This window comes from Anser brachyrhynchus (genome assembly GCF_964034855.1).
Source record: "Anser brachyrhynchus genome assembly, chromosome: 8".
NCBI classification, from domain to species: Eukaryota; Metazoa; Chordata; class Aves; order Anseriformes; family Anatidae; genus Anser; species Anser brachyrhynchus.
Window position 1 is genome coordinate 31,570,397 of NC_137702.1, and position 27,768 is coordinate 31,598,164.

Here is a 27,768-nt window from a genome sequence, read left to right on the forward strand (position 1 = left end):
TAAAGGTTCACAAGACATACACCAGGTGTTTACTCATCAGCCTCTTAAGTTCTGCTCCTACGTATGCCTGAGAACCATCATCTGGACTATACTGAAACTCAGTATATTTTTATTTCTTCCACCTGTTAGAGGTTTGTGCGTTAGAGGTTATCACAGTGAATTCTGGCTCCTGAAAGCCTATGAAAGCTTTCCAGCTTTTGCTAGCATGACATCTTCCATGAGGATACACAGGATGGGAAAGTAACCAGCACCAGTTAATTCTGACTCAGCGGGTATTTACTTGCATTGGCTAGCACAGCTGCCAATTTCCCAGTCATGCTGAAGACTCACATCATTCATCAAGTATCACTGTCACTATTAAGCAGATTGGAGTGCTTCCATCTGTGAACCTAAGCCAGCTTTGACGCAATAATAAGTAGACATCCAGGTTTTTCAGTGGCACCTCATAGCCTTTTCAATGTACAAAGGAGACTATTCATAGCTCAGGGCTCTAGTTTATAGTGATTATTTTCTGCAATGAGAATATTCAGGTAGAAGAGGATTATAAATGCTCTGTGCAAATCAGCACTGTGATTTGCGGTGTTGGACTTAGGTATCTACAGTTCCATTACTACTCTTCATGGATCATTTGGTGTATGGATGTCAAAATGTACATCCAGGGTATGCTTTCAACATGGAATTTAAGAGACTGAAGAGAGATTTTTTCCTTTCAATTATTCATTTATTTTTCCCTAGGGGTATTAAGGTTGGGTCTGCTGTCTTTTCACAAGGCAAGAAAAGAAGAAGCGATAGGAAGCCTGTAGCCCTTATACTCATGGGTGAACTCACAATAGTTGCATTTACTTTTTAAAATATATTCTAAAGAAGTCCATTATTTTCTCTAAAACAAGTCTTTTGATTTCATATGTAGCCTTCAAATCCTAAGTGACTCCAGGTACTCCCTGCCAAGTGATGTTTTATTGTCACATTTCCCTGTACAAAATTAAGTTTCTCTCTTGAGTGCCACAGAGAAAAAGGACAAATTGCCTGTCTTTTACGTGAAGCAGCACAAATGACTGTACAAGGTGTTGTTAAGTGCATGGAGAAGTGGTGAGGGAAAAGAAAGGGAGAATGTTTTTCCCCATCTTCTCAGTTCTGTGATAATTTTATGTGTTACTTGTGAAAACAGAGCAGACATTTTCAAATAGCTGGGCAGTTTTTGGCAGTCTCCCTTTAAATGACCGTTCAAACATCTCATATATGGCCTTGTCTTGCTCAGGCTGCTCTTGGAGGATACAGAATCTTAAAATCCTCTGCAGTCCTGCTTTTGGCACTTGTTCTCAGTGTTTCTACTTGATGAGGCTTTAGATGGCATAGCTCTGAGTGGGAGAAGCCTTTGTAACAGGAGCTGTGACATCTCAGCAATGCCAGTGAGGCAGCAGCCATCCCCATTGCATTCAGAAGGTTTTCATCACAGTCAGAAGGGGGAGAAACTTTAAATGCCAGCAAGGAGGGGGGCACTACATTATAGCTTTTAGACTGGACTGCGTATGTCAGCTCAATCTATCCTCAGGGAACGAAGATTCCAAAACATTTTGGGTTAGCACAGCTTACAAAAGGCACTCCCCATCCAAACCAGTTAAGGAAGCAAAATTACAACTGAAGCTCTTATGGCACTAATTTTCTACAATGTGAGTGTGTTTGCTCAAGCGTATTTCCTCTAGGAAGGCACAGGGACATACTATTTTCTTTATATGAGATGCTTTTGAAGACTTAAACCTATCAAGTAGAAAAAAGGGCAGAATTCATTAGCCTAACTTCAGAGCTCTGCACTACAGACATTTACATCTGAGCATGTCATGTAAACACCCTTTGTAGGGAAAGGAGAAAAGCTGGCACTTTTAGGATAAGCTTCATCATAAGCTTTGAAACACATCTGAACTAGGTCAGAAGAGCTGTTTTCTAATACATTTAGAGAAATGAACACTCCTAGAGACTATCAGTTATCTCAATACCAGTCTCCACCATAGACCTCTAAATTCTGGGAGGTGAATCTCAAATTATCAGGTGCAGTCCTTCCAGGTATGCACATGTCTTTAAACAGTAGGTGTTCTTGCCAGGCTTCTCCTGAGCTATTAGTGATAAAACAGCTGCGAGGTGAAATTAGAAACATACCAGTGCCCAAAGTAAATAAAACCCATTCTAGCCTTATTGCAGAACAAGAAATGTACAGACAGCCACCTAGACACAGGTCTAGGAGTTCAGGGACCTGACTACATATGATAAGTAGAGGAAAATCACTCAGCCACTCTGGATTTTTGGTTGTTGATCCATTAGGTCCAGCACACTTTGGCTTAATTAGTTGTTGCTCATAATTTTTGGTACTTAAGTTTGAACACAACCTATTCAAACTAAGTAGTTAAAGGTGATTCCAAAGCTGCACCTGCCTTTACTGGCTTCTTAGAAGTCACTCTAATACAATGTTGCCTATTTTTGAAGTATTTCTGCCCTTAGCAGAAATGAGGAAGACTCTCATTCAAGGAAGAGAATTAACAGCTGGTGTCTGAGCACTCACAGTCAGACTGGTGTTCTCGTCCATCTTTTTGCTGGTCCATTCACATTTTATTCATGATTAGGGGAAAGGACCTTCCTACATATTCAGTATGAAATTGATTGTAGAATTACAGAATCAATCAGGTTGGAAAAGACCTCTAAGATCACCTAGTCCAACCTTTAACCTTGTACTGACAAGTCTACCACTAAACAATGCTAAGTTCTGTATCTACACATTTCTTGAAGACCTCCAGGGATGGTGACTCAACCACTTCCCTTGGCAGCCTGTCCTAATGCCGCACAACCCTTTCAGTAAAGAAATTTCTCCTAATATCCAACCTAAACCTCCCCAGGCACAACTTGAGGACATTTACCCTTGTCTTATCACTTGGTGCTTGGGAGAAGAGCCCTTGCTACAACCTCCTTTAAGGTAACTGTAAAGTACAAGAAAGTTTCTCCTGAGCCTTCTCTTCTCCAAGAGAAACCCCAGTTCCCTCAGTTGCTCCTTTTAAGACTTGTGCTCCAGACCCTTCACCAGCTTCGTAGCCCTTCTCTGGACATGCTCCAGCACGATATCCTTCTTGTCGTGAGGGGCCCAAAACTGAACACAATATTCAAGGTGCAGTTAGGTACTAGGCATGATAAAATGCGCAAAAAAAAAAATCAACAAAAGAGAAAGAAGCATTCCACCAATAAAACTCCACTAAACTTGTAATAGTCATATTAGAAAAACTTTAGAAAGCAACAGTTTGGTGTTTGCAAAGTGCTTTGTTATTCTTACAAAGAGGTACCACAGAAAAGCAATAAAGGGTAAATGGCTCTGACATGTACAGGGAAAAGCACAGAATTGCAGACTAACCCAAAGCAGGGAACACTAATGTTTGTAATATCAATAGAGATTTTTTTCCCTTTAGGAAGTCTTGGGAAAGGTGGGACATTTACTATCTCTCCTTTCCTAACTTAGGTTTTTTCTCCTTTCATAACTTAGTTTTGAATGTATGGTGAGGAGATGCAGTTCAGCATGCTAAGCTGTCTTGAATTTATAACAGAAAGCAAGTCACTGGGGAGAACAGTGCTGAAAGCGATATGCAGCAGCACTGCTTAGTACTACCTAAGCTGTCTTTGTCCACATCCCACATCCTGAGTCTGCTCAGACACACACTGGCTGTGCCTGGGCAGATCTGTTTCCACACATTATCTGCTGTACAGAGAAAAGGACTAAGACATATGAAGCTGACTTGCAAATAAATTCATGAGACATTCTGAATTTGGATTAGTGTTGCTTAGACACAGGATATCAATTAAAGACACAAAAGATCTGGATCTGCTGCTATTGTTCTGCCTAGTGAGGTAGAGCACACATCATTCCACTTTCTCATGTTTCTTCTTCTGTAAAATTAGGCAGTAATTATGTCCATGCTTTTGAGGTCTTCTAGTAATGAGTGCTATAAAGAAGTTCAGTACAACTGGAGCAAAAGAGCAAACCTGCCAACCAGACAATGACTAGAGATGTTTAGAGGGGTATTACACATGTGCCTGATCCTGCATTTGGATATCACAGGACCTTGGGACAGTGATAGAAATGCAGGAGGCAGTGAAAAGCATGGTCATTTTTCCTAAAAAAAAAACAAAAACAAAAACAAAAAACAGGGAAGCAAGTATTGCAGGGGAAAAGGCACTGCAGGAGCCCACCACGCACCCACAATGGCTAGAGTCAGCTTAATTTGCAGAAGCGTTAGTGACATCCAAAAAGCTTTCATAGCTTTGAAAAGCAACATCTGAACTTTTAGGTCATGGTAAGTAACTACAAAAGCAGTTTTGTTTCTGATTTTTTTTAGACTCTGTTAATGTTATAGTAACAGTTGCTTTGTATTTTGCACAGGGAAAAAAACGCATTCAATTTTAGGTGAGTCCTGTGCTGGAGAAAATGAAGTGTAAACCTGCAGAAACATAGTTAGGATTGCCACCGGTAGGCTAGCACCAACCTCTTTGGGTAACACAAGCCACTCTTAAGAGATTGTGCATTAGCCAACATAATTCCAGCAGAGTTGGTGGGGCTGTTTATGTAAGCGGATCCTCGCCCGTCCCGCTCCCCAGGTGCATGTCACTCCGCACTTGCAGCGTGCACAGGGAGAGAGGGGCCCCAACCCCTTGCGGCCGCGCCAGGCTGTGCTCCTCTGAGCCCCGCCGCGGTGCCGAGCCGAGCCGAGCCGGGCCGGGCCGGGCCGGGCCGGGCCGAGCCGAGCCACCAGGTGCCCGGAACATTCCTGGTCCGGCCGAGGCGCGCCGCCAGCGCCGCCCCGCAGACCGCAAGGAGCCCGGAGCCCCGGGGCACCGCTCGGGGACCCCCGTCCCCGCCCCGTCCCGTCCCAGGCCGCCCCCTCGCCCCGGTGCCCCCCCGGCTCCCGGCGCTCCCCTCCCGCTCCCGCCGCCCCGCTCCCCCCGGCCGCCCGCGCCCACCTCGAAGAAGCCGGCTCTGCCGCCCATCCTGCGGGCCGCCGCCTCCCGCCGCCGCGGCACCCTCCCGGCCCCGCCCCGCCCCGTTCAGCCAGCGCCCGGCCCCCCCCGGCCGCCCCGCCCCGCCCCGGTGTGGGCGAGCCGCTGGGCCCCGGGCGGCAGCAGCACTGCGGGGCGCTGGCAGCAAGGCGTCCCGCAGCCTTCAAACACGGGGAAAAGCAGGTTCAGAGCCACGACTCGGCGGCGTTTGATTCGAAAGGGTGCTTTATTTTTCTTTGAGAGGCACGGGGGTACTGCAGGAATCAGTAGTGTTTCATGGTGTGTGCCGATCAGAGGTAGAGAAATGAGATAACCAGCAAAACCCACAACTGATCAAGAGCCAGAAAACACCCTCCTTTCTTTTTCTGCTAGCATACCTCCCATTTCTGTGTGATTTGACAGACAGCAGACCTGGGCTGGGTCCCTTCTTCTGTGACGTGCTCCCGTTGCTGTCAGAATTAAGCTCATAGCATTAAGCAGTACAGAGGCTGGTATTGTTTTTTCCTCCAACTAGTATTTATTCCATTATCCTCTTGTGAGAGCTAAAGTAATTAAACATTAGCGGATTCTACCTGCTATAAAGAAACATTGCTTTTTCATGGCTCTAAGTTTCCATTATACAGAAAGGTTTATACCATGCGCTCTTTGGAAGCCCTCTGCTAACCCCAAATTTTATCTGCTTCCATAGGATTATACCCATCAAAGCTTCTTAAACAAAATATTGAAGAATAAATTTTAGATGCACAAAGCATGAGGCCCCTACTAGCAAGCCTGAGGGCGGATCAGAAACATCCAATGGGACAGAATTTACTACCGGTGTGAAGACCGGCTGAAGGTGTGTGAAGGTGTGTGCTCCTTTTCAAGGCAATTATGTGTTTGGATGGTTAGCGCTGGGATCTGGTTAGACCTTCTGGATTTTTATGTTAAAGGAAAACAGAATTATTGCCTTTCTAAAGAAGCAGACGTTCTTTCGGTATATTTGTCTTCCAAATGGCTTGCGTTCATATACTGAGGAAAACTATCTCCAATATGTGAAAGTAATCAAGGTAAATACAGAAAAGCAACCAGAACACAAATATAAAAGCCATTTAAGCTAACCTTCTATCAGAAAGCTCTCGGACAGTACTTCAGACCAACAGGTCGTGCAAACGGTCCCTCCAGATCAGCACGGCGTACCACCTGGAGAAGGAAAACCTGTAACAGACCATTCGAATTCCAGTGCTGACAACATTGCAACCTACAGCCTCATGCTCCCCTGAACCTCACTTACAGATCCCCCCTTCTGAATCTGTAGCACAGAAGGACTTTAGCGCTCAGGGTCCATCATTCCAGAAGAAACCCAGCCTTGGACAAAAAGTCCCCACGCCGCAATCCTTCAGGCTTCACCCAGCTGGAGCAAGGTAGCGAGGTTTGATCAAACCTCGGGTTTGATGAAGTAAGCGCTCGGCTCCCTGCGCGGGCCTGGCAGCCCACCTCCTGGCAGCCACCATTCGTCACTTACGGCGCCGCGACCACACTAGCACGGGTTGGGCCGCTTCAGTGACTCCACGGCGCAGCCCAAGCGGCGGTGCCGGGAAGGGGCCGCGCTCGGGGACCTACCTCGGCCGCCATCCCGCAGGACCGGGCCCTTCCCGGGCTGGGCCGGGGCCTCCGTTCCCCCGTGGGCTCGCGGGAGTCCGCGTCCCGCCCGCCCCCGGCGCCCAGGGGGCGCTGCCGCTGAGGGCCGCTGAGGGCCGGGGCCGGGGCCGGGCGGCGCGCAGGCGCGCGGGGTGGCGGCGGCGGGGCGAGCCGTGCCCGGTCCGCCCGCCGCTCGCCGGGCTGGGCCCGCCCCGCCGCCCATTGTCCTCGCCGTGTGACCGGGTCCGGCTGCGGAGCGTCCCCGCCGCCCGCCCCGGGTGCTGAGTCACGGCGCTGCGCTGCCCGCCCCGGCAGGTACCGCGGGGCTTCGCCATGGGGACGGACAGCGCCCGCACCCTGCTGGAGCGTGCGGCCACCCTCAACCTGCAGACCGGCAACCTGCTCAACTGGGGCTGCGGCCGCAAGAAGTGCCCGGCCACCCCCAGCGAGGAGGTGAGCGCGGCGGCTGCCGGCCCCGGGGCTTTCCCGCGGGAGGTGCTGGGGGAAGGCCCGGGGGGGGCTGCGGCGGGGCCTGAGGGAACGCCCGGGAACCCTCAGCCGGTGCCGGGGCTACTGGCTGCCTGCTGGCGCCCCGCAGCGCCGCCGGGCCCGCTGGGGAGCGGAGCCGAGCGGTGCTGGGCCCGGCTCGGGTTGCCGCGGGGAGCCCGTCCCGCCGCAGGCCGGAGCTGCCCCCGGGGCGCTGGCCGCCCGTCGGAAAGGCCCGGCTGTGGTGGGGTCGCCTCCTGGCGGAGCCGAGCCGCGCCGCGCTGGTGGCCTCGGGGGGTAAAGGATCGAAAGCTGACAGGAGAAAGGGCTCTCTGTAATGGCAGCGGGATTCCTGATGCTTCTGTGGCGATAGATGTGTCAGTAGTTAGAAACCGCCACTGCAAAGGATGAAACCGAAATTCTCCTTTATAACTTGGAATTAGTCTTAATAATTCGCTGGTGGTGACACATCTTGGGGAAATTCGGTCATTGCTGTCTTCTCTATAGACTATAGTGGTCCTTTGTTTCAAAAAAAACCTGAAAGATCGTTTTAATTAATACTTGAAAACCATATCTTAAACAGTATGTGTCAACCTTTGCAATAATTCTGTGTAAATGGTTGGAGATCCTGCGGCCACAGGCTTCGAAACCACTGTGTTTGTTGTCTGGTCACAGCACAGTGCTTAGGGAATGGTCGCTGACCAGACACAAGAGCTTTCATTGCAGCTGGTTAAAGCCTGGTAGTGACACAGGTCGTGTGTCAGGAGCTGGTTGAGGGCATGTTAACTGAGAGCAAGCGGTAAGAAAGGTGACTGTCTGAGAGGATGATGTAATAAGGTGGGAGAATTCATCATACTTTTGTCATGTGGTAATAGCTTTTTAATTTGTCCTAGTTACTTATTACAGCATTCTGTGATCTATGTGAAAGAGGATTAGATTTTGTAGCAAAATAAGGCTGCCTATTACAATGTGCCTGTCCAGTAACTTTTGGAAAGCTATTACATAAAGAATGGCCAATGTGCGTAACTAATCAGTTAAGGTATTTCTCTCCATTTGTTTACAGAGAAATCTGCATTTAAACATAAGGCTGCCAACTTCCCAGAGTTGCTGGTACTCCAAAAGCAAATAATTAGCATTATTTATCAGAAATAAATCAGCTTTTATCACTTCTATTCAGTGTAGTTAGTGTCTATAGTTCTTAGTGTAAGAATGTAAGCCAACATTTTTCAAAATATGAACCCTAGGGCTAGGAGTTTAGGGATGTAACTGTATTTGGAGTCATATGCTGTGCTTTCCACGTGTGTCAAGAGGTGATGGTGGTGTGCTTTGGAGGCAGAGGTTTGTTCATACTAACTGCAGTAGAAATACAAGGTGTGAGTGTTGCAAAGCAGTAGTAAATGATACATCTTTATCACCTTTTAACTTTTCCTCAGAAAGGAAAAGATAACATATTTTGACATAACATAATGTTAAAGACTGCCAGCATCATGGGTATCTGTTTGGGGGGGCAAGCCAGTTCTTTCTTGCCTTTCGAGTCAGTTATTTTTTTCCTAGCGTTTTAAGTGACAAGGACAGAATGTACCGCATTTGTGTTCACAGAGTGTTCTCACAGTGTTATGTCTTAAACTTCGTGATATCCAGTTTTTTGTTTGGTGGTGGGGCATTGCCTTCAGTCAGTTTGTGCACGTTATTATTGGCTCTCTGAATTAATGTTCAGCGTCACAAGAAATTGCTATTTAACGGTACAAAAAGTAGGTATCCACGTAGATAGAAAGTACATTGTTAAAATGTGAAGTGGGAACTTAAGAAGTACTTCTTTCCATGGCAGATCCCAGACTTTCTAGTACATTTCCTGAGTCTGCAGGATGACCTTTGACCTTTCCTGAGAGGTATCAGCAGGCAGGCAGAGCATTGGAGCAGCTGAAGCATTGGTGCAATGTGCAGTCAGTTAATTAGTTTATGGAGCCCTAATAGTTATGCCTTGCTGTGTTCAAGAAGATCCACGGACAGAATCCTTGTCAGGTCTATTTTGCGTCTGTGAAATCAGGAAAAGTGCAAGTGCAGGGTAGGAACTGAAGGATCCCCCTAAAGATTCAGCACAATGGAATAGGTAGGTGGTAAAGGAGAAGGGTCAGATGCATCTCAGGAAGAGAAACGATGAATATAATGAGTAATTAGTGATTGACTGTAAAGTCTCTTTTCCAAGGATGTTACAGCATGTATGCTGTTATCTGACTACTTTGCAACTTACGAATCTTTATGTTTCAAAAACAATCAAAAAAAAAACAACAAAAAACTCTAGTTCTTAACAGTTGGTCCTTTCTTTTAAGATGGCATTGGAAAATAAATGAAGTACAGTACTTGTATTACTGCTAACATGCTGTGAAAGAGGAGAGGAATTTTCTTAAGTAAACTAGTTTGAACAAGTTTCAGATGGAAGCTATGAAGGAAGAATCTTCTGTGGTTAGAGGAATGGTGTCATGAGTTCACGGGCTGTCTGTCTGTCCTGTATGCCTATGAATCATTGTATTTCTTTGCAACTAAAACATAACTACACTTGAATAAGAAAAAAAATATTTTTTTAGGTGCGGGACTGCATTCAGAAAACACTGACTGAATGGAGCTCAAAGATAGGACAAGATCTGAATCAGGTAGGAGAGGTATTATGCATGTTACATGTGAAAACAGAAATATGTGTATGGTTACACCTTTTAAAATATGAACGAATCTATTAAATTTCTATAAAATTGTCTGCAGCTCCAGATACCTTAAAATAGTATTTCTCAAATCTGGTTTTTTTAACATTTAATACTTCTCAAGAGGTTAAGAAATACCAAAGTAAAGAATTCTGTTGATGAGAGATAAGATGATTCTTAGTTGGAAAAAAAAAAAAAAAAGTCCTGGTTGGTAAGATTTAAAGTTAATTGTTGAGATGATCAGATGATCGATCACACACCAAAAAAAATCATATACCTTAGAAGTATGATAGTTCTCCCCTGAGTTTTTACAAGCATGCTATCTAAACCATGGAGATGATAAACTAGATAGATGAAGATTGTCCAGTTTGGCAGGGAACTCTGAAGTGTAGTCTTGGATGTCTCAGAAATATTCCCAAAGATGCAGAAGTGGCAATCTTCCCTTTAAGAACTGAAGACTTTGACATAATGCTTAAAACCACTGTCATTGCCAGCTGACATGAACACGAAGTTTCTGGTGCATGTCTGTTCCTTTTTCACTATTGTTTCTGAAATTGAGCAAAGCAGTAAGAAGTTCCCAGTAAACGTATTTGCTCTGTGAAATATTAGCACATTTCTTTTAAAAACAACACAAAACTTTCCAGACAGTTTGTTGTTGTTGTGTTTTTTTTTTTTTTTTTTTTTTTTTTTTTTTTGTTACCAGTTCTTGTGTAATGATGACACATGAAAATGTACTTTGCTACATTCCACGCTGGAGTGTGGTGAGGCAGTTCCTGCTGAATGATTTGTGGAAGATCTAATGATTGCTCAAGAAGTGAACATAAATATAAATGTTTGTATCAGTAGGATATAGTGATCCATTTAAAGTTAATTGTTTAGTGTAAGCTGGGTTTTCTCTCAAAACATGTTAACTGCATATATATGAATTCTTTTATGAATCATATCAGCTTCCAGTAATTCAAAAAGTGTTAACTTCTGTTTAGAATGTTGACTATATGGAATAACGCCGTGATTCACTTGAGGACTTTTTTGTAGGGCAGGAAAAACTACCAGAGATCTTAGTTATAGGGGTGGGGTGTGCGTGCTTTTGTTGTTATCATACAAAATCTCATGGAGATAAAGCCTTAAAGTTACCTTGTACCAGCTGATACACGGTCTGGTCTTAAGCGAGCACAAAGGATGAAATCTCTGAAAATTTCTTAATTTCAAAATTATTGTATAAAAGTTTTTTACAGCACTTTCATGCTAGATTTCCCTGAAAGTACAAAATACTGTTATGCAAAGTTGTTCCCACCCAACACCACAAAATACTAATTTGGATAATGCTTTTTTCAGCCAGTCCTGAGGCTTTTTTTTTTTTTAGCGAGGTAGTTTGAATTGGCATGGTGATCTTTTTACATCAGAAAAGCAGAATACTGCAAAAGGTTATTCCAATAATTCTCCCCAGACAGTCATATTTTTTATGTTAGGAGCATAATATGTCCATAATTGTCATATAGCTTTATTTTCCTCTGTTGTTCTCACAGAGGTCAAGAAGCAATGGGTTGCTTTCTTCCTGTGTGATTGCATTTTTATACTACTTTTGTTTCTAATTGTGCTGTAAGGTGGTTTTTTTTTTTGTTAGCTTTAATTAAAAATATTCCTCAGAAACTTATTGTCACCTATTGATGAGTTGTCTCATGTGCTTACTAAAGGAAATACCGGAGGTTCTGGAATGTACTGTAGCTCAAGCTGTAGAAAAAATGAATCCTGATGAAAGGGATGAGTTGAAAGTATCAGGTAAGAAGGCAATTTAAAAATCTGGTTGCACCAAGAGGTTTCATATGCTGTTTACAATAGGATGTTCATATATTTTTTTTCCCTCCGGTTTTGTTATTGCAAAGTCAAATGGCATCAGTACACACTGTCGTATTTGAATCAGTTGGCTGAGAAAGACCTGAATGTGTTTCAGGTTTTAAAGCATCTCAATTTTCAAGCAACTTAAATTTTTCTAGTTTAACTTGCATCCCCTCAAGACATTTTAAATGTATTTTGTGAATCTTTGTTGACTTTTCTGAAGCAAATTACTAAGAATTAAGTAATTAAGAAGTAGCATTGGAAGCAGATTTATTTGCATAATTTTTCCAGGTTGAATATGATGAACTTGAAGGAGGCAGTCCAAACTAACACTAGTACATTTTGAGTCTCAGTAAGTTGTGAAGAGGTCTGTTTGTACTACTATGTTTGTTTTTTTATCCAGGTTGTGGTTAGTGTCTTGACGCTTAAGTCCTAACTTTACAGCTTATTAGACCATATGGTTTCTTATTCTGAGACTGTGCAACAGCTACCAAATTTAAGAGAGCAGTCATTATTGGGCAGTCACCTTTCAGAAGTTTTTTTCAGTTTTGGTGTATATTCTTAAAACCCTTTACCCAAGAATTCATAAATAGCTCTTTACTTTTGCTAGATACACCATATATTTAATAATAGCTGGTTTGTTTAGATATTGATTTCAGTTTCTTTGAAAACAGCAAAACTTTTCATTGTTGGATCAAACTCTTCATCAGTCAGAGATGCAGTTGACATGGGTAAGTGTGAACTCCCTTTGGTATTTAGAAATAAAATTAGGATATTTTCCATCTAAGAGGTGTATTCAATGTGTGTCACAAGTATACATTGTTTCTCTCTAGAGACAGAAGTGATAAAGTATAACTTGCACGCTATTTCAGTCAGTAAGCTTATTAAACGTGGATCTCTGTAGTCTTGGATCCAAACACTCGTCTGATTCCTTGCTCCAAGAAGGAGCAAGTTCTTACTCTTTTGCACAGAACTTCTTAAACAGCAAGTAGCACGTGGTTTTCTTGTAACAGTGATACAATAAGTTTTTAAAAGGGGCAGCTAAAAACAGTATGAATTTCACTGTTAACTGTGATATTTCACATGTCCTTCATCTCTCTGTTTGATTCTTGGCTAAAAAATTTGCGTTACTATCCTTGGCTAGTGATACATTTGGAATTCTCAAATGGTGAATTGGAAACTAGCAGAGCAAAGCAGATGTTTTTTTGTTTGTTTTCTGAATTTAAGATGTCATGCTGCTTATGTTCTTATTTCACAAAAAAAAAAAGAATCTTTTTTTCTGTTTCTTCAGCATGTTCAGCCCTTGGAGTTGCTCAGTTAGATTCAGTCATTATTGCCCCACCTCCTATTGAAGATGGAACTAGCCTCTCCTTGGAGTATTTGCAACCTTATTGGCAAGAACTTGAAACTCTAGTTCAAAACAAAAAGATTGTTGCCATAGGTACCTCTGACCTTGATAAAACATTGTTAGAGCAGCTGTATGTGTGGGCACAGGTGAGAACGAACTTCCTATTTGTAGCATTTCTAGAACAGATTAACTACTGTTTAGTTGGCTGTCACACTGTTGTAAATGGTTTTATTAAAAATTAAAAAATAGAAAAAAAAAAATTGCCCCAGTTATTTTCAGTACCATCAAGATGTTGGTCAGTGTTTTTGCAAACAGGCCTGCAAAGACTGGAAACGATGGGGCTGTTCAGTAGTGGTTCTTTGAAGAAGTGAAGGTTTTAGTTTTGAATGCTCTTATACTTAAAAAGGAATATAAAAAGTACCCTTAAACCTTTGGATTTATTCCAATGAGTCTTTGAGCACATACCTGTTTTCACTTCAAGCTGTGTTATGAAAGTAAGGATTTCCCCGTAAGAAAAATGCTGCTAAAATGCTGAGCTTAAATGGAAAGGAGACTCTGAATCAAGCAGCACAATATCTTGTTGTCCAGTGTGACTAATTGCCTTGTCACATTTGAGCAATGGAGGTCTGTACTAGTATCTGGCTATGCTCATGTAAGCTTGTGGATTTACTGTTTCCTTATCAGTTCTTTGGATGCTCATTTTATGACATTTCTTTTGTGAAAAGTACTGCATCTGTATAAGAGGTCCTCCTGAGAGTCTTGTGTACTCTTCACTGCATTGCATGTGTTGAGAGGAGGCCAGTTGAGCGAATTCATGGCCACCTGCATGGTGATCATGAAGGTAGTTTGTGACGAACAGACGCTCAACAGAAGAGAGTCCCTTTTAACTTGAGCAGTTCTAGGCACTGACTTGAATACATGGAAGATGGCAAATTACATATCCTTAACAGAACTGGATTTTTATTTGCGATCTTTTTCAAACTAATACCCCTATAATGCTTTTACTACAAAGAGAGGGTGGAAACCCACAGCTGTTTAGGGAGCACAGCAGGCATGAAGCCAAAATGGGTTAGTACATGCCTCACAGTGACAGTACCTGAAGTTAGATCTTATTCTTGTTTTGGACCCTATGCGGCAGGAAATTGCACGTGTAGGAGTTGCCTGTTCAGCAACATGCAGAATTAGTTATCCTTGTCCAGACCTCAGAACAATGGTCAAAGGCAATTGTTAAAAGCGGTATTTCTGTTGTAATAGAGGGCATGGGGCAAACAACTAAAATAATGTTTTTTCTTATAAAAGCATTCTGTTACTTTCAGGTGAAACCAAGTAGTAATCAGGTGAACCTAGCTTCTTGTTGTGTGATGCCACCTGATCTCACAGCATTTGCAAAGCAGTTTGACATACAGCTGCTAACTCACAATGACCCAAAAGGTAAGGCTTGTCAGGACAAGTTAACAGAACACTTCTGAAGTGCTCAGACGCTTCACGATAACAGAAGACTTCTAAATGCATTTATTCAGTACAGAATCAGGAATAATCTTTCTCTGAACTCTAAATTTCATTACATTTGAGTCCTGAACTTTTAGAAGTTTCACCTTCATAAAATATTTCTATTAAGTTCTTGCTTTCCCTTCCAGGAATGGAAGGGGTTGGGAGGCAGTCTCCCAGCCTGGTATAGTCTTTTGAAATAGTTTTAATCAGAGAAAATGAAGTCAATAGAAGAACAAAGAACTGAGAGATTTTTGCTATGTATTTTTCAAAAATAGATTATTTCTATAAATCATAGAACAAAATGACAGTTGTATTGGTGAAGAAGAGTAAATGACAAGTGAAAGTTCACTTGCCTGGAATTTTTCTGTCAAAAAACTTGCATAAAAATGTTAATGGTCAGTTGATTTTTTTGGGTAATGGTAGACATTAAATTATAAACTTCAAGCAGGAGTCTCTCAAAGTAGTGACGACTTGTTATTACAAAGAGAGTTGGTGTAAATTCTGTAGTTGTTTAGTGCAGTGATTCATCTATGAAATGATTGAAGGACTGTTAGACTTTCTACAGACTCTTGAACTCCGAGTTATCTGCTCGCTAGAATATTCTGGGATATTGCATTTGTTTCTCTCAAAACTCATCATCTTCACTGTAATGATGCCTTAAATGTCTTGCTGGAAATGTAAGCCAGAAGTCTTAAACAATACTTAGTTTATTTCTATACTCTTCCTTATGACCAGCTATTCATGATGACCATACTTTTCTTTCCTTCTCCTTTTTTAACATCCCCCCCCCCCAAAGAAAAAAACGTATGAAATGCTGTTTATTAAGTACCATGTTTTACATAATCATTGTCATAGCTAATGAATGGCATCAGTGCTTGAACATGTAGCAGCCTATAAGATGAATTGTCATTATATGTGGCAAATTCTATGTCCAAAACAGAGCCTGCAATTTAATAAATATTGCTTATCAAGAGTCATGAAATGAAGAAGAGGAGTTAGATTGAAAACAAAGCAAGGAGTCATTCCCATATGCATTGTTTGCTAAGCGTTATTTTTCTGTCTTGGTCAGCTGAAGAGCATTGAGACTATCTTTTGGGAGCACTCCTCTACAAAGAAATTGTTGCCTTGACTGACTTTCCAGAGGAAACTAGGAGAAATTGTATTTGTCTTCCTTTTCTGCTTTGTGGCATTTAAGCCTATTTTTCTTAATGCTTTCTTGGCTTTTGCTTATTACAAGCCCAGTTATGGGAGATGCTATAAATGTTGAGCTTCCTGTGACTGCGGAAGTAACTCAGTGCTTTGCTGATTTCAGACTTATACTTTGCTCTCTTCTCGTTTGTCTGGCTAGCTTCTCAATTTTAATTTTTGCCTTTTTCCTGCTAATAGCTCTGCTGATCAACTCCATTTGTTATTGTAGAAGTTTCAGTTTATTAGTTCTGTGGGAAATAGTGTTGAAAAAACAACAACAACAAAAAAACTTGTCATGAAGATTTCTTCTGTAATGTTCAACAGCTTTTACCCTGCATGCGTTCTGGAAGAGTGGATCTGTGGAGTATCTAGCACTGCTTAAGATTTTTGACTGTAGGCAAAAGCTTCTCTTATTAAGTGTTGCTTTTTGCAGCTGTTTACATGACATTGTTTAAAGCATGAATATCCCTTTTTAACTTCAGAATTACTTTGTGAAGCAAGTTTCCAAGAAGTTCTTCAGGAAAGCATCCAGAACGTCAAAGCACACGAATGGATTCCTTTATGGATTCTCCGATATTCAGTCATTGTTAAAAGCAGAGGAATTATCAAGTCCAAAGGCTATATCATGCAAGCTAAAAGAAATGCCTCTTAAAACACTCTCATCCTTTTTTCTTCTTCGAAATGGCCTACTGTTTTAATTTCTTGGGGATGGGGGAACATTGTTTTTTCCTAGAGAGATTTTTAGAGCATTTATAACAAAGACCAAAAGTTGTAATTATTCAGTGTGATGTTAGCAGGAGTGTCTGCAGTGTTCTAACACTATTTTTCTTTCTTAACCTATTAACCAGTTCATTAAAAATATGAAATATTTGGGGTTTATTGTTTTTAATTGAAATGATCTATAAGAAACAGTTTAAAATATTTCTTTGTATGACCAGTTCACTGTAAGAGTTATCATATTTTAGCTACCATTAGGTAGTATAGAGAAACATATATTTTTTAAATTTAATTTCTATTAAATAATAGTTACTGATATGGTAGGTACCTAGATTTAAAGCATTCAAGGACTAGTTTTTATAGAAAATTGTCATATTTCATGAAAAATGTCCTGAAAAAATAAACTATCTCGTTACTTCATGTGTATGTACAGGTAAATCAGCTAATTAATTTGTGTGGATGGGAAAATTGGTTTATTTTTAATACTGTGTAAGAAACCTCTGATTTAGAAAAGACGCATCTTCCAAATTACTTTCTATTACTTGAATTCCTGCTGGCTTCTTTGTGCCTCGATATTGTTTTAGTGTTTGCACAAGTGATGACATCTTTACAGTTTGAAATAGAAAATGTTTTATTGTATGAGTGTTTAAAATAAGAACTGGAAACAAATGATGAGAAATCTGTTAATCAGAATTCAAATTGTACCTGGCTTGTCCTCAACTGTTTGGTGTTTTCCGTTTGTTTGGTTTTTTGATACTTGGAAACCATGCAATTGGAATCAGTCGAGTGAGAACATGTTTGCTTCATGATCATGTAAAATGGATTATTATTTTGGGGTTGCCTAGGAAACTTCCTTGCTTGAGTGCCATTCAGAAATGATGCTAACAAGGGTTAGCTTAAACTTAGGTATATTTCTTTTTGGCAGTAGTTTAATGCACTGGCTTTGGTATCTTGGGGAGATTGCTGCAGCTAAGGCAAGGCTTCTGGTTTAAAAATAGTCTTTCTATTGAAAACGCCTTTTAATTTGCTTAGCATTTTAATCAGACGATATTGCAAAAGCTCAACCTGTATTTCAGCACGGGCTCTAAGTGTCTAAAATCAAATACTCCTTTTCCTTTTGATTTCAGGTAGGAATAGGGCTTTATACTATTACTTGGTAACTTATTTGTACATATTTTGAGCTTCAGACTGTAAGGAAATAAATTTTCACCAACTTCTTTTAAATTCTGTTGTGCAGGCAGCTAGTAGAATTTAAATGCTTTTAGGCACTGTCTAGAAATATTAGTTTACTATAAACCATTCCACTAAGTTAAAATATGAATTTTGATAAAGATACCTTTGAGTCCTTAATCATCTTATCTGTATGCGGCAAACTCCAGGAAATTCTTATGGATTACTTCGATTGTTTTGATAAATAAGAGGGAGAGAACTAGAACTAGTAATGTACCAATAAAATGTTTATTTTTTTTCTCCTAATCAAAATGTGTTCTTTTTTATGTCGGGTTAGTGTGTATCAGATTTTGAAAAGGAGTTGCATTTTAAACTTCTGTACTAGCTCTGAGATGAGTGCTGCTGCTGATTAACCACTCTGTAATTTCTTTGACTGTTGACATTCTGTACGGTATTAGACTTGCATGTGTGTTCAGTTTTATACATTGAAATTCCATAAAATTAGAATTGTGCTAAAAACAATGTACAGGTTGTCCTAATGAAATAATTATTTTCTTCCTGACTATAAGCTGTTAACAGGTATTTTGCTGTAGAAAAGTACCTTTTAAGACACAATATTATTTTTGTAGTGGCGCTAAGAGCATAACAGTTTATCACGTTCTCATTATTTGTGTGTCAAGGTGGGAGAGGTGGGATTTCCTTTCATGGGAAATTGGAAAAAATGAATTAAAAATTGTAGGCTTTTAATTTATGCTATGTATAACTTCTCTTTCTGTTGATAATAGTATTTTACACTGGGACTTTGTCATGAGATGGTCTTAACCGTGTTTTTACGCTCGGGGATTTCCCTGTAAAATGGCACACCTCAGCCTTTATGTAACAGAAGGGGCACTCCCTACTGCGTGGTTTGATCATCTGAAGATGCCACGTTCACAAATTTAATATAGTGGATATGGAGAGGGAGAAAAAGAAAAAAAAACAAACACCAACAACAAACAACGCACAAAAAAAACCACCACCACCGTTGTCATTAGTGAAGATACGTTAACTAACGTTACGCTTTTCCCCCTCCTCCTTTACACTTTCCTAGACCCCATTCTTGCACCACTCTTTAAGCAGAGCTAAAGGTGGACACGGGAGCCCCCGGGTGCCTTTCTCGGTGCCTTTCCGTGCCAAGCAGAGCCAGCGCTGCCGCTGCTCCGTCAGTTTCCGGCGTTCGGCTGCTTTACCTGCGGTCTCACGCAGGCGGCCGAGCACCCTGCCGGGGCCGGACGGCGGAGGGCAGGCCGCGCCCCGCCGAGCGATCCGGAAGGGGCTGGGCACGGCGCGGCCGACAAGATGGTGGCCACCAGGCTGGCGGCGAGGCGGCAGGGGCAGGCGCCGCCGGCAGTGGGGGTCACCGGCAGCACCCCAGGGCCCCGGCCCGCCGGGGCGGCGGAGGTGAGGGAAGGGGCCGGGAGGGCGGGCGGTGGCTCCGGGCTGCGGCGGGCTGCCTGCGGCGTGAGGCGCGGCGCGGCGGCAGCCATCTTCCCTCTCCCCCATCTCTTCCCTTGCTGTTAGCTGAGCGTTTGTCTGTAGCTTTTTCACGAGACACACGCACTGTCCTGTCAATATGGACCCCTTAGATAGCATGTTTTATGGTGATCCAACCTTATGCTGTGCTTCGGGAAGATCCTGCCACTGCAGAATGCTTTTTCCACTACAGAACAAGTTTTTGTACGATTTTGTCTTGCTTTCAAGGGTAACTTACAAGCATAATTAAAGAAGCAGATTGTGGCTAGTGTTGCAGTTGCTGGGAGACCAGTCTGTTCCTAAAGCTGCTAAAAATGGATTCAGAAGCCTTTTAGGTCTAATTTTGTAGTTGAGCAAATCTGCATGTGTTTCAGAATGTCACCTCTGGATTTACTTCCCGTGACAGTTTGCCAGAATTTTGTGGAATGAGACAGAAGGTATCTTTTTATTTATATTTCTTAATGCAGTGGATTTCTTTACTCTGTCTTGACCAAAAGACACTAAACAAATGGATAAGAAAGGGATGATTTATTAATGCTCCTTTGACATAGTTACTTGGAGAGTTAACACGTTATCAGCATGACTAGATTTGTGTAAAGAAAGATTGTTAGTGATTTGTGTAGCATACTTTTTTATGAGATTATCTTATCCATTAATAAGAGATTTTTCATTTTCTTTCTAGAGGACATATACTGAAATTGGTACTTCTGTATCTACAAAGATGCCCAGAAGGAGTAGAGCAATTTGTAAGCCTGATGTAATTAAAGAATCTGAGCTTGAACAGGTGGAACACACAGAAGCAAAATCAGATGCTAGTGATAGCTTAGAGATAAAAAGTACTAGAAATGAGAACACAAGTGTTCATTCAGCACAATTGGCTGCCGAACCCCAGGTTGATGGGGATGTGTCAGAAGCAGAATCAAACTGCTCTGCTGTGTCTGGTCTTCAGACACCTTTGATTATAAGAGTAACAAGAAGACGACAAATTGTAGTTCCTTATCAACCAGATTCTCCTGCAAAAAAAAGACACGACAAGACTGCTTTTCTAAACGAGTTAAGCAGTACTCTAGATGAAGATAATGTCTCTGAAGCTGAATCTTGTTCTGGTGTTGTTTCTGGTGTCCGGATGCCTAACGTTACGAGAACTACAAGAAAAAGGCAAAGCAAAAAGAAGTTACAACCAGATCCAGTCTGTGAAGCCCAGAGTGAAGATATTTCTGATGCAGAGTCGTGCTGTTTTCATATGGAACAGCCCATTACTACCAAACGACTTACTAGGAGCATGCGAATGAAAGCACAAGCAGAAAATAATGAGGGAGTAAACAGAATTGTTTCAGAAGATGAGAATTTAATTGAGGACACAGTTAAATCTGAGCCATTAATAATTTCTGATTCTAGACTTGCTCCACAATTAGTCTCTGACAAAAAAGATGCTTCCTCTGTCACCGCACATAATAAAGAATCCAGTTTATCTACAAGCAAATGTTCTTCCAAATCTGCTAATGCAACCTTAAATGAAGATGTGAAACAAGACTTTTTGAATGATACAACACCCAGTAGTCTTACAAAAATGAAACAAAGTAGTAATACTGAATCGCCCAGAAAAAAAGCAATAAAAGATACACAAATTCTTGGGGTAGATGATTCAGAGGAAGAAAGTGACAAAATTCAGGAAGAGCACAGTAAAATACTTGTGACGGGGGTGAAATTAAAGAATATGGATCTTTGTTTAACTGATTGCATGAGTCCCAAACAATTGTTAGAATCCGAAGGGCAAATAACACCGAATGTAAGTAAAAAAGTTCCAGAATACAAAAGAATAGGTGCTGAGGCAGCGGTAGAGAGGTCTTTTGACCATGCAAGTGAATTAAGAAAGGATGAACAATCTAGTGCAGTGAGCAGCCCACGAGAGGATGCACCTGTTGCACAAATAACTGACAGCGTAGCGGGTAGATGTAGAATGCTTGAAATCAGTGTGGACAGTGGTGAAGACCAAACAGTAGAATATGCTGATTCTGTATCCCACAGCAGTGAAAGATCAAGCAGTGGAAATAATTCCCTTACATTGTTTCTGAGCAAAGATGAAAGTGATCAATCTGAAAATAGTGATGTGGCAGACACAGATACAGTGGAAGAGAATAAGAGTTACATGGAGACAGATGAAAGGACTCGTTCCATGAGCAAACCTTTAAAAAAGAATTCACTGCATGTTGAAGGGCTTTTTGTAATTGATACTGAGCCTGGCATGGGTTCCAACCAAAAGTATTACCTAGATCAGGTTGACCAAACTAGTGATGTTGAAAGTAAACATGAAGGAAATGAAAAAGTTGAAGAATCCTCAGATCTAGAAGAGGCTGAAGAAGAACTGATAGATGAAGATGAGAAAGATGAAGATGATGATTTATTGAAAAATAAAATTGATGTGTAAGTATCTTTCTGGGAGTAACTAAGAAAATCTGCATTATATTTAAGCATATTCATAAGACGTACATTATGTGCTCAGTAACAGAATAAATGAGGGAGTAGTGTTGTCATAGTCATAGATGTGGAAATGGATTGCTCAGATTATCAGAGTTATAATTCAGTTGTTTTTTCAGGTTTACATGTAGCAGAACAGAAGTGTCTGAAATATCTAGGTATCTTGAAGCCTTGTATGTGTTCAGCATAAAAAAAAAATGTGAAAGTGGTTTAAACTGGTCATGCTAACTTAATTGCTTATTCAGAGCAAAGGTTTTTATTTATTTATTTAAATTGGGGGGGGGATATAAATAATAGAAGTCCAATAAGTCACTTGCATGTTATTTAATTAGATCAAGCTTTTTAATCCTAAACATATGCATAAGCTTTTATGTTTTCAGTTCTTGTTTTCACAGGATGGCTCAGGGAAGATACTAGATTGTGACATAGAAACACTTCAAGCAAAACCAGCCCAGCATAAAATTACAGAATAATTTAGGCTGGATGGAACCTCTTGACCTCACCTAGTCCAACTCCCTGCTAAAGCCCCTTTACGTGCTTCATGTGTTTAAAGCATAATACTCTGTTTAGGTCTGATAAACTTAAGGCTTACTCTTTTAAGAAACCTTCAGGTGGGCCAGAAGTCTTACAAAAAATGAGACACACATTCTGTGTAAAGGTGTTACAGATTATTAGTTCATAATGTATATATAAACATTCAAGCTACAATAAATACCAGATATACCAGTTTAGATATTGGCATATTTTTCCATAATACTTTATAGGTGTTACGTATTCTTGTTACTTAAAAGCTCCTCTTGAGTCAGCCATCATACTTTGTTTGTAGATGGATTTCTTTGGCTGCCTGAATGTAATAATGAAGAAAGAAAAGGTGAAAAATCCTAGCTTTGAATTGTTAAACAACATTATTCCTAGCATTATTATACAGACAGTGACTTACCATTCCAACATTCCTCTGATGAATTCTGGCATCTTCATACTTTTCACTAAAAGTTGAAAATATTTTTACCACCTGTGTGTTTGGCCTTTTTTTTTTTCCTCTTTAGCTAGCAAGCTTCTCGATGTATAGAAGAGGGAAACTGGTCATAAGTTCTTTTGCAAGGTTAAGCAAATTGATAATTCACTTTTACAGAAGATAGAAATACCTAAGATAGGAATACAACATCAGAGTTAATGTGAAAGATCTGTGGAAGTGAATCTACAGGTATTGCTCTTTAAAAGCCCTCACTTCGTGTAGCGGCCTGATTTTTCCCCTTTATCTTCTGTCACCTCTTAATTAGGTATTTCTTCTAGATACTGAGACTTAACTGCAGTACTGAACATAAGTTGGAAGAAGAAGAAAATATTTTTTTCTGCCTTTCCTATTCAGAGGACAGCAGGTGACTTATTACAATATTCTAAACATTAAGTATTTCCCTTTCAGTTTGCATCTTTCCAGCAGCATAGACCCTGGCTTGAACATTAAAAAGCTCGGAGGTTTATATATAAGCTTTGATGGAAAAAAAAAGAAGCCTAGTTCAAGCGTAATTAAACAACCGATGGAGAAAAAGAAGGACCAGGTAATGTGTTTACAATTGTGCAGTTACCTATGACTACAGTAACACAAAGTTGTTAACTTCGATAAGGTTGGTTTACTTGTTTTTAAAGAAGTATCCTGTTTTCTGGTTTGCTGAGAACCTCCATTCATTTTGGCCAAAGTGTGTATTTACACACTTAATCATAAGAATTCAAATACATGTGATGCTTCTGACAGAAAAGCAGTGTGAGTACCAGCATTATCATGTAAAATAAAAAGGTTGATTGTGCATGCAGGTTTGCCTAACGGCACATGAGCTTAAAGTCTGCTAACAAGATACATAGCCTGTAGCAAGAATGAATTTCAGTAGGTATGGGACTGTACTATTCCTAGTATGAGATGAGTAGTTTTATTTCAAAACACCCTTAGAGATAAAGGAAATCCATTATTTTTGTTGAGACTGTTTTCTTAGGATGTCCATGATAGCCCACTTCATTATGGAGCACTTGCTGTCTTCCTTCTTCCAGAGTTAGCCAACTGTTGCTGGCCAGGGTTCTGCTCCCTCTTTGTTTCGAAGGCGACTGCTATTTTTGTTGCGCATCAAATGAAGTGTTTGCAACTCAAATGCTTTATTGTAATGCTTGCTTTGCATTTTGCTCTGTATTATTCCTTTGGTAAGTTCTGTAAATACAGGTAAACAATATGTTTGTATTGCTGATGTGACTAACATTTAAAAATAATATCTTGCAGCTCTTGCAGAAGAGTATAATAACTCCAGATTTTGAAAAAAAGGAATGTGTCCCACCCTTCAGGGAATCACTTCACCAGCTAAAGAAACAGCGCAGAGTAAGTGAAAAGCTGTTAATGCTTCAAATGACAATGCAGCATGTTTAGCAGAAAACCCCACACTGGGACTGTGTGCACATACACGGCTCACAGAAAGTGGAGTGTTAAACTACAGTTTATTATCTTTGAGCCATCTTGTGAAAAGCAATCCATTTAGTAAGTAACCAGTACAGTGGAGGGAAATATAATGTGTACTCATGGGATACAAATCTGGGGTTAATACAGTGCTGATGATCTTACTGAAAGGGTCATAAAATACACTTTTTAAAGGTACAAAGTTATGTTCTAAATGCTTTATCCATCTTTTGGAGGGAGGAGGGGGAAGTTCATAACTGTATCCTGTCCTGGTAGCTGAATGAACTTTATTATTCTTGTACTGCATCCTAGGCAGACCGAGAGAAGACAACAGGTGATGGCTGGTTTGGTATGAAAGCCCCAGAAATTACAAGTGAACTGAAAAACGATCTTAAAGTTTTGAAGATGAGAGCTTCATTGGACCCTAAGCATTTTTATAAAAAGAATGATAGAGATGGTCTACCCAAGTACTTCCAGGTAAGGAAGAAGCAAAAGAAGGCATTGTGCTACTCTCAGGTATTCTGAACAGTTACTCTCTACCTATTTTATAGGTGCCCTCTGTTTTTGTTGATTTAACTTTATAGCTAAATTACGAAGTATTTTGAGTAATTTGCTGCAGTTTACAATTGCTTAACTATATTAAATAGTTAAGAAATTGTATATTTTTTTATTTAATTTTATTTTTATTTTAATTAAGCAGTTGTATATGCTGTTTTTTTTTTTACAGCTGATCTCATAGGACTGAATGAACACCTGACTTAATCGTTATTCTGAACCCTCAGTGACTAGGTTTCTACTGCTTTCTAAAGTACTAGCCTTTATAATTAGTGCGTAGATAATAATTGGCATTTATTTTCTTACTAGCTAATATAGTTTGAATGGATACAACTAGCTTTGTGAACAGCTAGAATTTCTGCTACTTTGAAAGCTCTTGCCTTTAAAACATTTTGCTTAAAGAAAATAATTACTGGAGAAACTGTGGAAATGGGCTTGGTTCCATCTGCTTATGTCTCTTTGAACAGTTAGCATGCTTGAGGAAATTGTTTACATTTCCATTTCATTATAAAGGGTGGATTTTACTGGATTTCATTGTGTGTGTTGAAGTTTATGGACATATAAATACATTAGAACTGACCAACATGCCAATTGGAAGAAATGTGATGCCTTACAGGATGAAGCTTTTATTAGAGCTGCTGTGGAACCCATCTAGCAAACTAGCACGCATAAGAATTTCCTTTCCCTCCTTGGGAAGATTTTTGAAAGTTAACTGGATTTCTTAAATATTGATACAGCAGTCTGATGTTGAAAATCATACTGTCCTAAAGCTGAGACCCTCCTGTGTCTACTAAGCATGAAGCAAAAAATGACTTTGCATACAAAATATTGCTTACTTTTTTGATATTTTGCACTTTTATATAATAAATACCATTCTGATCTTCTCTGTAGCTGTCTTTAGAATTGTCGTTAAGGATTAAAAAATAATCAACATCTTGCCATTACAGTAAGAATGTTTATAATTTTTATTTTTTAGGTTGGAACTGTGGTTGATTCTCCCATAGACTTTTATCATAGTCGAATTCCTAAGAAACAAAGGAAGAAAACAATTGTTGAAGAGTTGCTTGCAGATTCTGAGTTTAGAAGGTATTTTAAAATAGTTTTGTATTTCTAATACCACATGTAGAAAAGAAGTGTATTTTTAACTATATAGCTCTTCTGTTGTTTCCATTCAGTTTATATATTGTTGTTTTTTAATTTCAAAGAAAACTTTTTAGTCTGTTTTAGCAATTCATCAGCACTTGCCATTGAGAAGATCTAAGGGACAGGAGATAATTGGAATGTGATAGCATATTTTTTTTATCTTCTTAAAAGGGCTTTACCCATCTCGGGGGTCATTGATATTGGCAGTTACTCTTAAAGTAGTGTTAGTGTTGAAAAGAAAACATTCAGGCTTGTTCTGGTTCACTTCTAAAATAGGTGTCCACAAAGGCTTGTACTAAAAACTGACTGAGTGCTTCATGCCTATGCATCAACATTTTTTTTGTTCTTGTTGTTCGTTTGTGTGAAGACTGATTAATTTTTCTTGGCATAAGTGATAGAAAAATGTTGACTATAATAATGTGGAAGTTGGTGGGATTTCATTTGATAAGTATGTCAGTCTGCCACCTGTCATAGGAATCAAAACTGCACAATATGGATGATTTAATTTTGGCCTAACCTCCAGATTTTTGGAAGAGTTTGCTTAATTGATCCATTTTTATATTAGTTGTTACATGATGTTAATTTATATTACTTTTTTCCCCCATAATGATATGTTTTCTTGGAAATAGTACATGATTTAGGCTAATAAGGTTAGTCTTGTCAGGCTTGTAAATTCATTGTTAATGTTGGGAAGGCAAGTTAGTATAGCTGTTTCTTAACTAGCTTTCTGGCTTGACCTGATCCATAAGGTATTTATTAGAAGCAACTTTAAAAAATGAATGTCTTTGAAATTTGATCAGCTAACTTATGACTAATTAGGACTTCAACCAGCTCTTTTAGCATTAGTGCAGATAAATGTTTTTAGTCTTGCAATTAAAAGCGTTAGTAACACTAGGTGTGCAATGATCCATTGTGATAGGTACATGAAAGTCTTGTAGAGGAGCTAGCAGCTCATGTTCAGTACGTATATCCTGTTTATTGTGTGGTGTTAATCTCATCTCACTCTCCAGTCTTGAGTGGAGTAAGGTTGATTAGCTAAGTTTGCTGAGAGAGTAGCATAAAAACGGGTATAATGTATCTGTAGCATTGTTGAAATTGGTGAGTCTTCCCAATAGGAGCAGTAGCAGTTTTTTAGCAAACTGTCCAAAAATGTGATTATATATGCAATGAAAAACGCAATGATTATACCAGAATTCTTCAATTCTTGAATCAAATTTATTTCTAAAACAATTTGACCTGCATTTATCTGAAATCCAAGTGTTGATATCCCTTTATGTATGCATAAGTATCCATATTATCTTTTCCTGAACCTTGATTTGCCTTGCTTAAAAGTAAATTATCTATTTTGTTCAGATATAATAAAAGGAAGTATCAGGAGATCATGAGTGAAAAAGCAGCTTTTGCAGCAGGGAAGAAGAATCGGAAGAAGAAGAAATTTCACAATTAAGACTTGAAGAAAAATAACAAGCTGGAAGAACTTATTTGTTATAAAACTTTCCACAGATTTCTTTGGTTCGCGGTGTGTTGTTTTTTTAAGATTGAAAGTCATGTAAATTGAGGGTTAGGGAAATTTCTGCAGTAGAAATGTGTTAGGAAGCTTTATCAAAAAAAAAAGTGAGTTTATATGTAATGTATATTTAATGTTTATTTTAAAAGTTGATGATTTGAAAGCATATCGTTAAATCTGAGAACAACATCCAAATTCATTGGTTATGTCTTGTTCAGTCTTCAGTCTTTATGTGACTGAATTAGTAAATCTAGTTTAAAGTTAGGTGTGTAATTCACCTTCAAACCCATTATATATCGTAGCAAATTTTTCTAGGTCTTATCAGAGGTGCTTCTGGCCAAATCTGTAACAGAGGGTATTGAGAAATAGTTCGGTTGTGAAGAGTTTATTTCAACGCTGAACATAACAGGGATGAGAATGCTGTGGAATTCAGCATATGCACATATATACAAATAATACATGTAACTATAAATAAATATTAAAGTATATAGTATTGCTTAATTCATAAAATAATATAGTAAGTATATGCAAAGTTTTAACATCCAGTCTTCTGTCACTT

The 27,768-nt window shown here is 39.9% G+C and overlaps 3 protein-coding genes across 18 annotated transcripts in view; 2 read left to right on the forward strand and 1 right to left on the reverse strand.

Annotated features, from left to right (window-relative positions):
• The window catches only part of TECR (trans-2,3-enoyl-CoA reductase), a 28,034-nt gene extending 21,267 nt beyond the window's left edge, over positions 1 to 6,767 (reverse strand). For 4 of the 15 annotated variants that reach the window (XR_013954429.1, XR_013954430.1, XM_080602933.1 and 1 more), the window contains exon 1: positions 4,993 to 5,089. Coding sequence is in view for 9 of the 15 variants with exons in the window: in XM_080602933.1 (XP_080459059.1) it covers positions 4,993 to 5,019 (27 nt within the window). In the remaining 6 variants the exon portion in view is untranslated. The other 11 variants (XM_080602932.1, XM_080602928.1, XM_080602929.1 and 8 more) reach the window with 6 other exon arrangements.
• Position 6,768: 1 nt separating this feature from the next.
• Positions 6,769 to 17,883, forward strand: GCLM (glutamate-cysteine ligase modifier subunit). Its single transcript, XM_080602944.1, has 7 exons — positions 6,769 to 7,098; positions 9,717 to 9,782; positions 11,522 to 11,606; positions 12,338 to 12,394; positions 12,955 to 13,157; positions 14,328 to 14,442; positions 16,173 to 17,883. The coding sequence occupies exons 1-7, from the start codon at positions 6,979 to 6,981 to the stop codon at positions 16,340 to 16,342; spliced, it is 816 nt and encodes a 271-aa protein (XP_080459070.1). The 5' UTR covers positions 6,769 to 6,978; the 3' UTR covers positions 16,343 to 17,883.
• Positions 17,884 to 18,384: 501 nt separating this feature from the next.
• DNTTIP2 (deoxynucleotidyltransferase terminal interacting protein 2) lies at positions 18,385 to 27,206 on the forward strand. 2 transcript variants are annotated; one of them, XM_080602868.1, is made up of 8 exons: positions 18,385 to 19,017; positions 19,464 to 19,526; positions 19,772 to 21,513; positions 22,991 to 23,126; positions 23,834 to 23,929; positions 24,317 to 24,481; positions 25,536 to 25,645; positions 27,056 to 27,206. In XM_080602868.1, exons 1-8 carry the CDS (start codon positions 18,916 to 18,918, stop codon positions 27,147 to 27,149), a joined length of 2,508 nt encoding a protein of 835 aa, XP_080458994.1. In that variant the 5' UTR covers positions 18,385 to 18,915; the 3' UTR covers positions 27,150 to 27,206. The 2 variants fall into 2 exon arrangements, with proteins under 2 accessions (XP_080458994.1, XP_080458995.1); XM_080602869.1 differs by lacking the exon at positions 19,464 to 19,526 and having other exon boundaries at positions 18,813 to 19,017.
• The last annotated feature ends 562 nt before the right edge of the window (positions 27,207 to 27,768 follow it).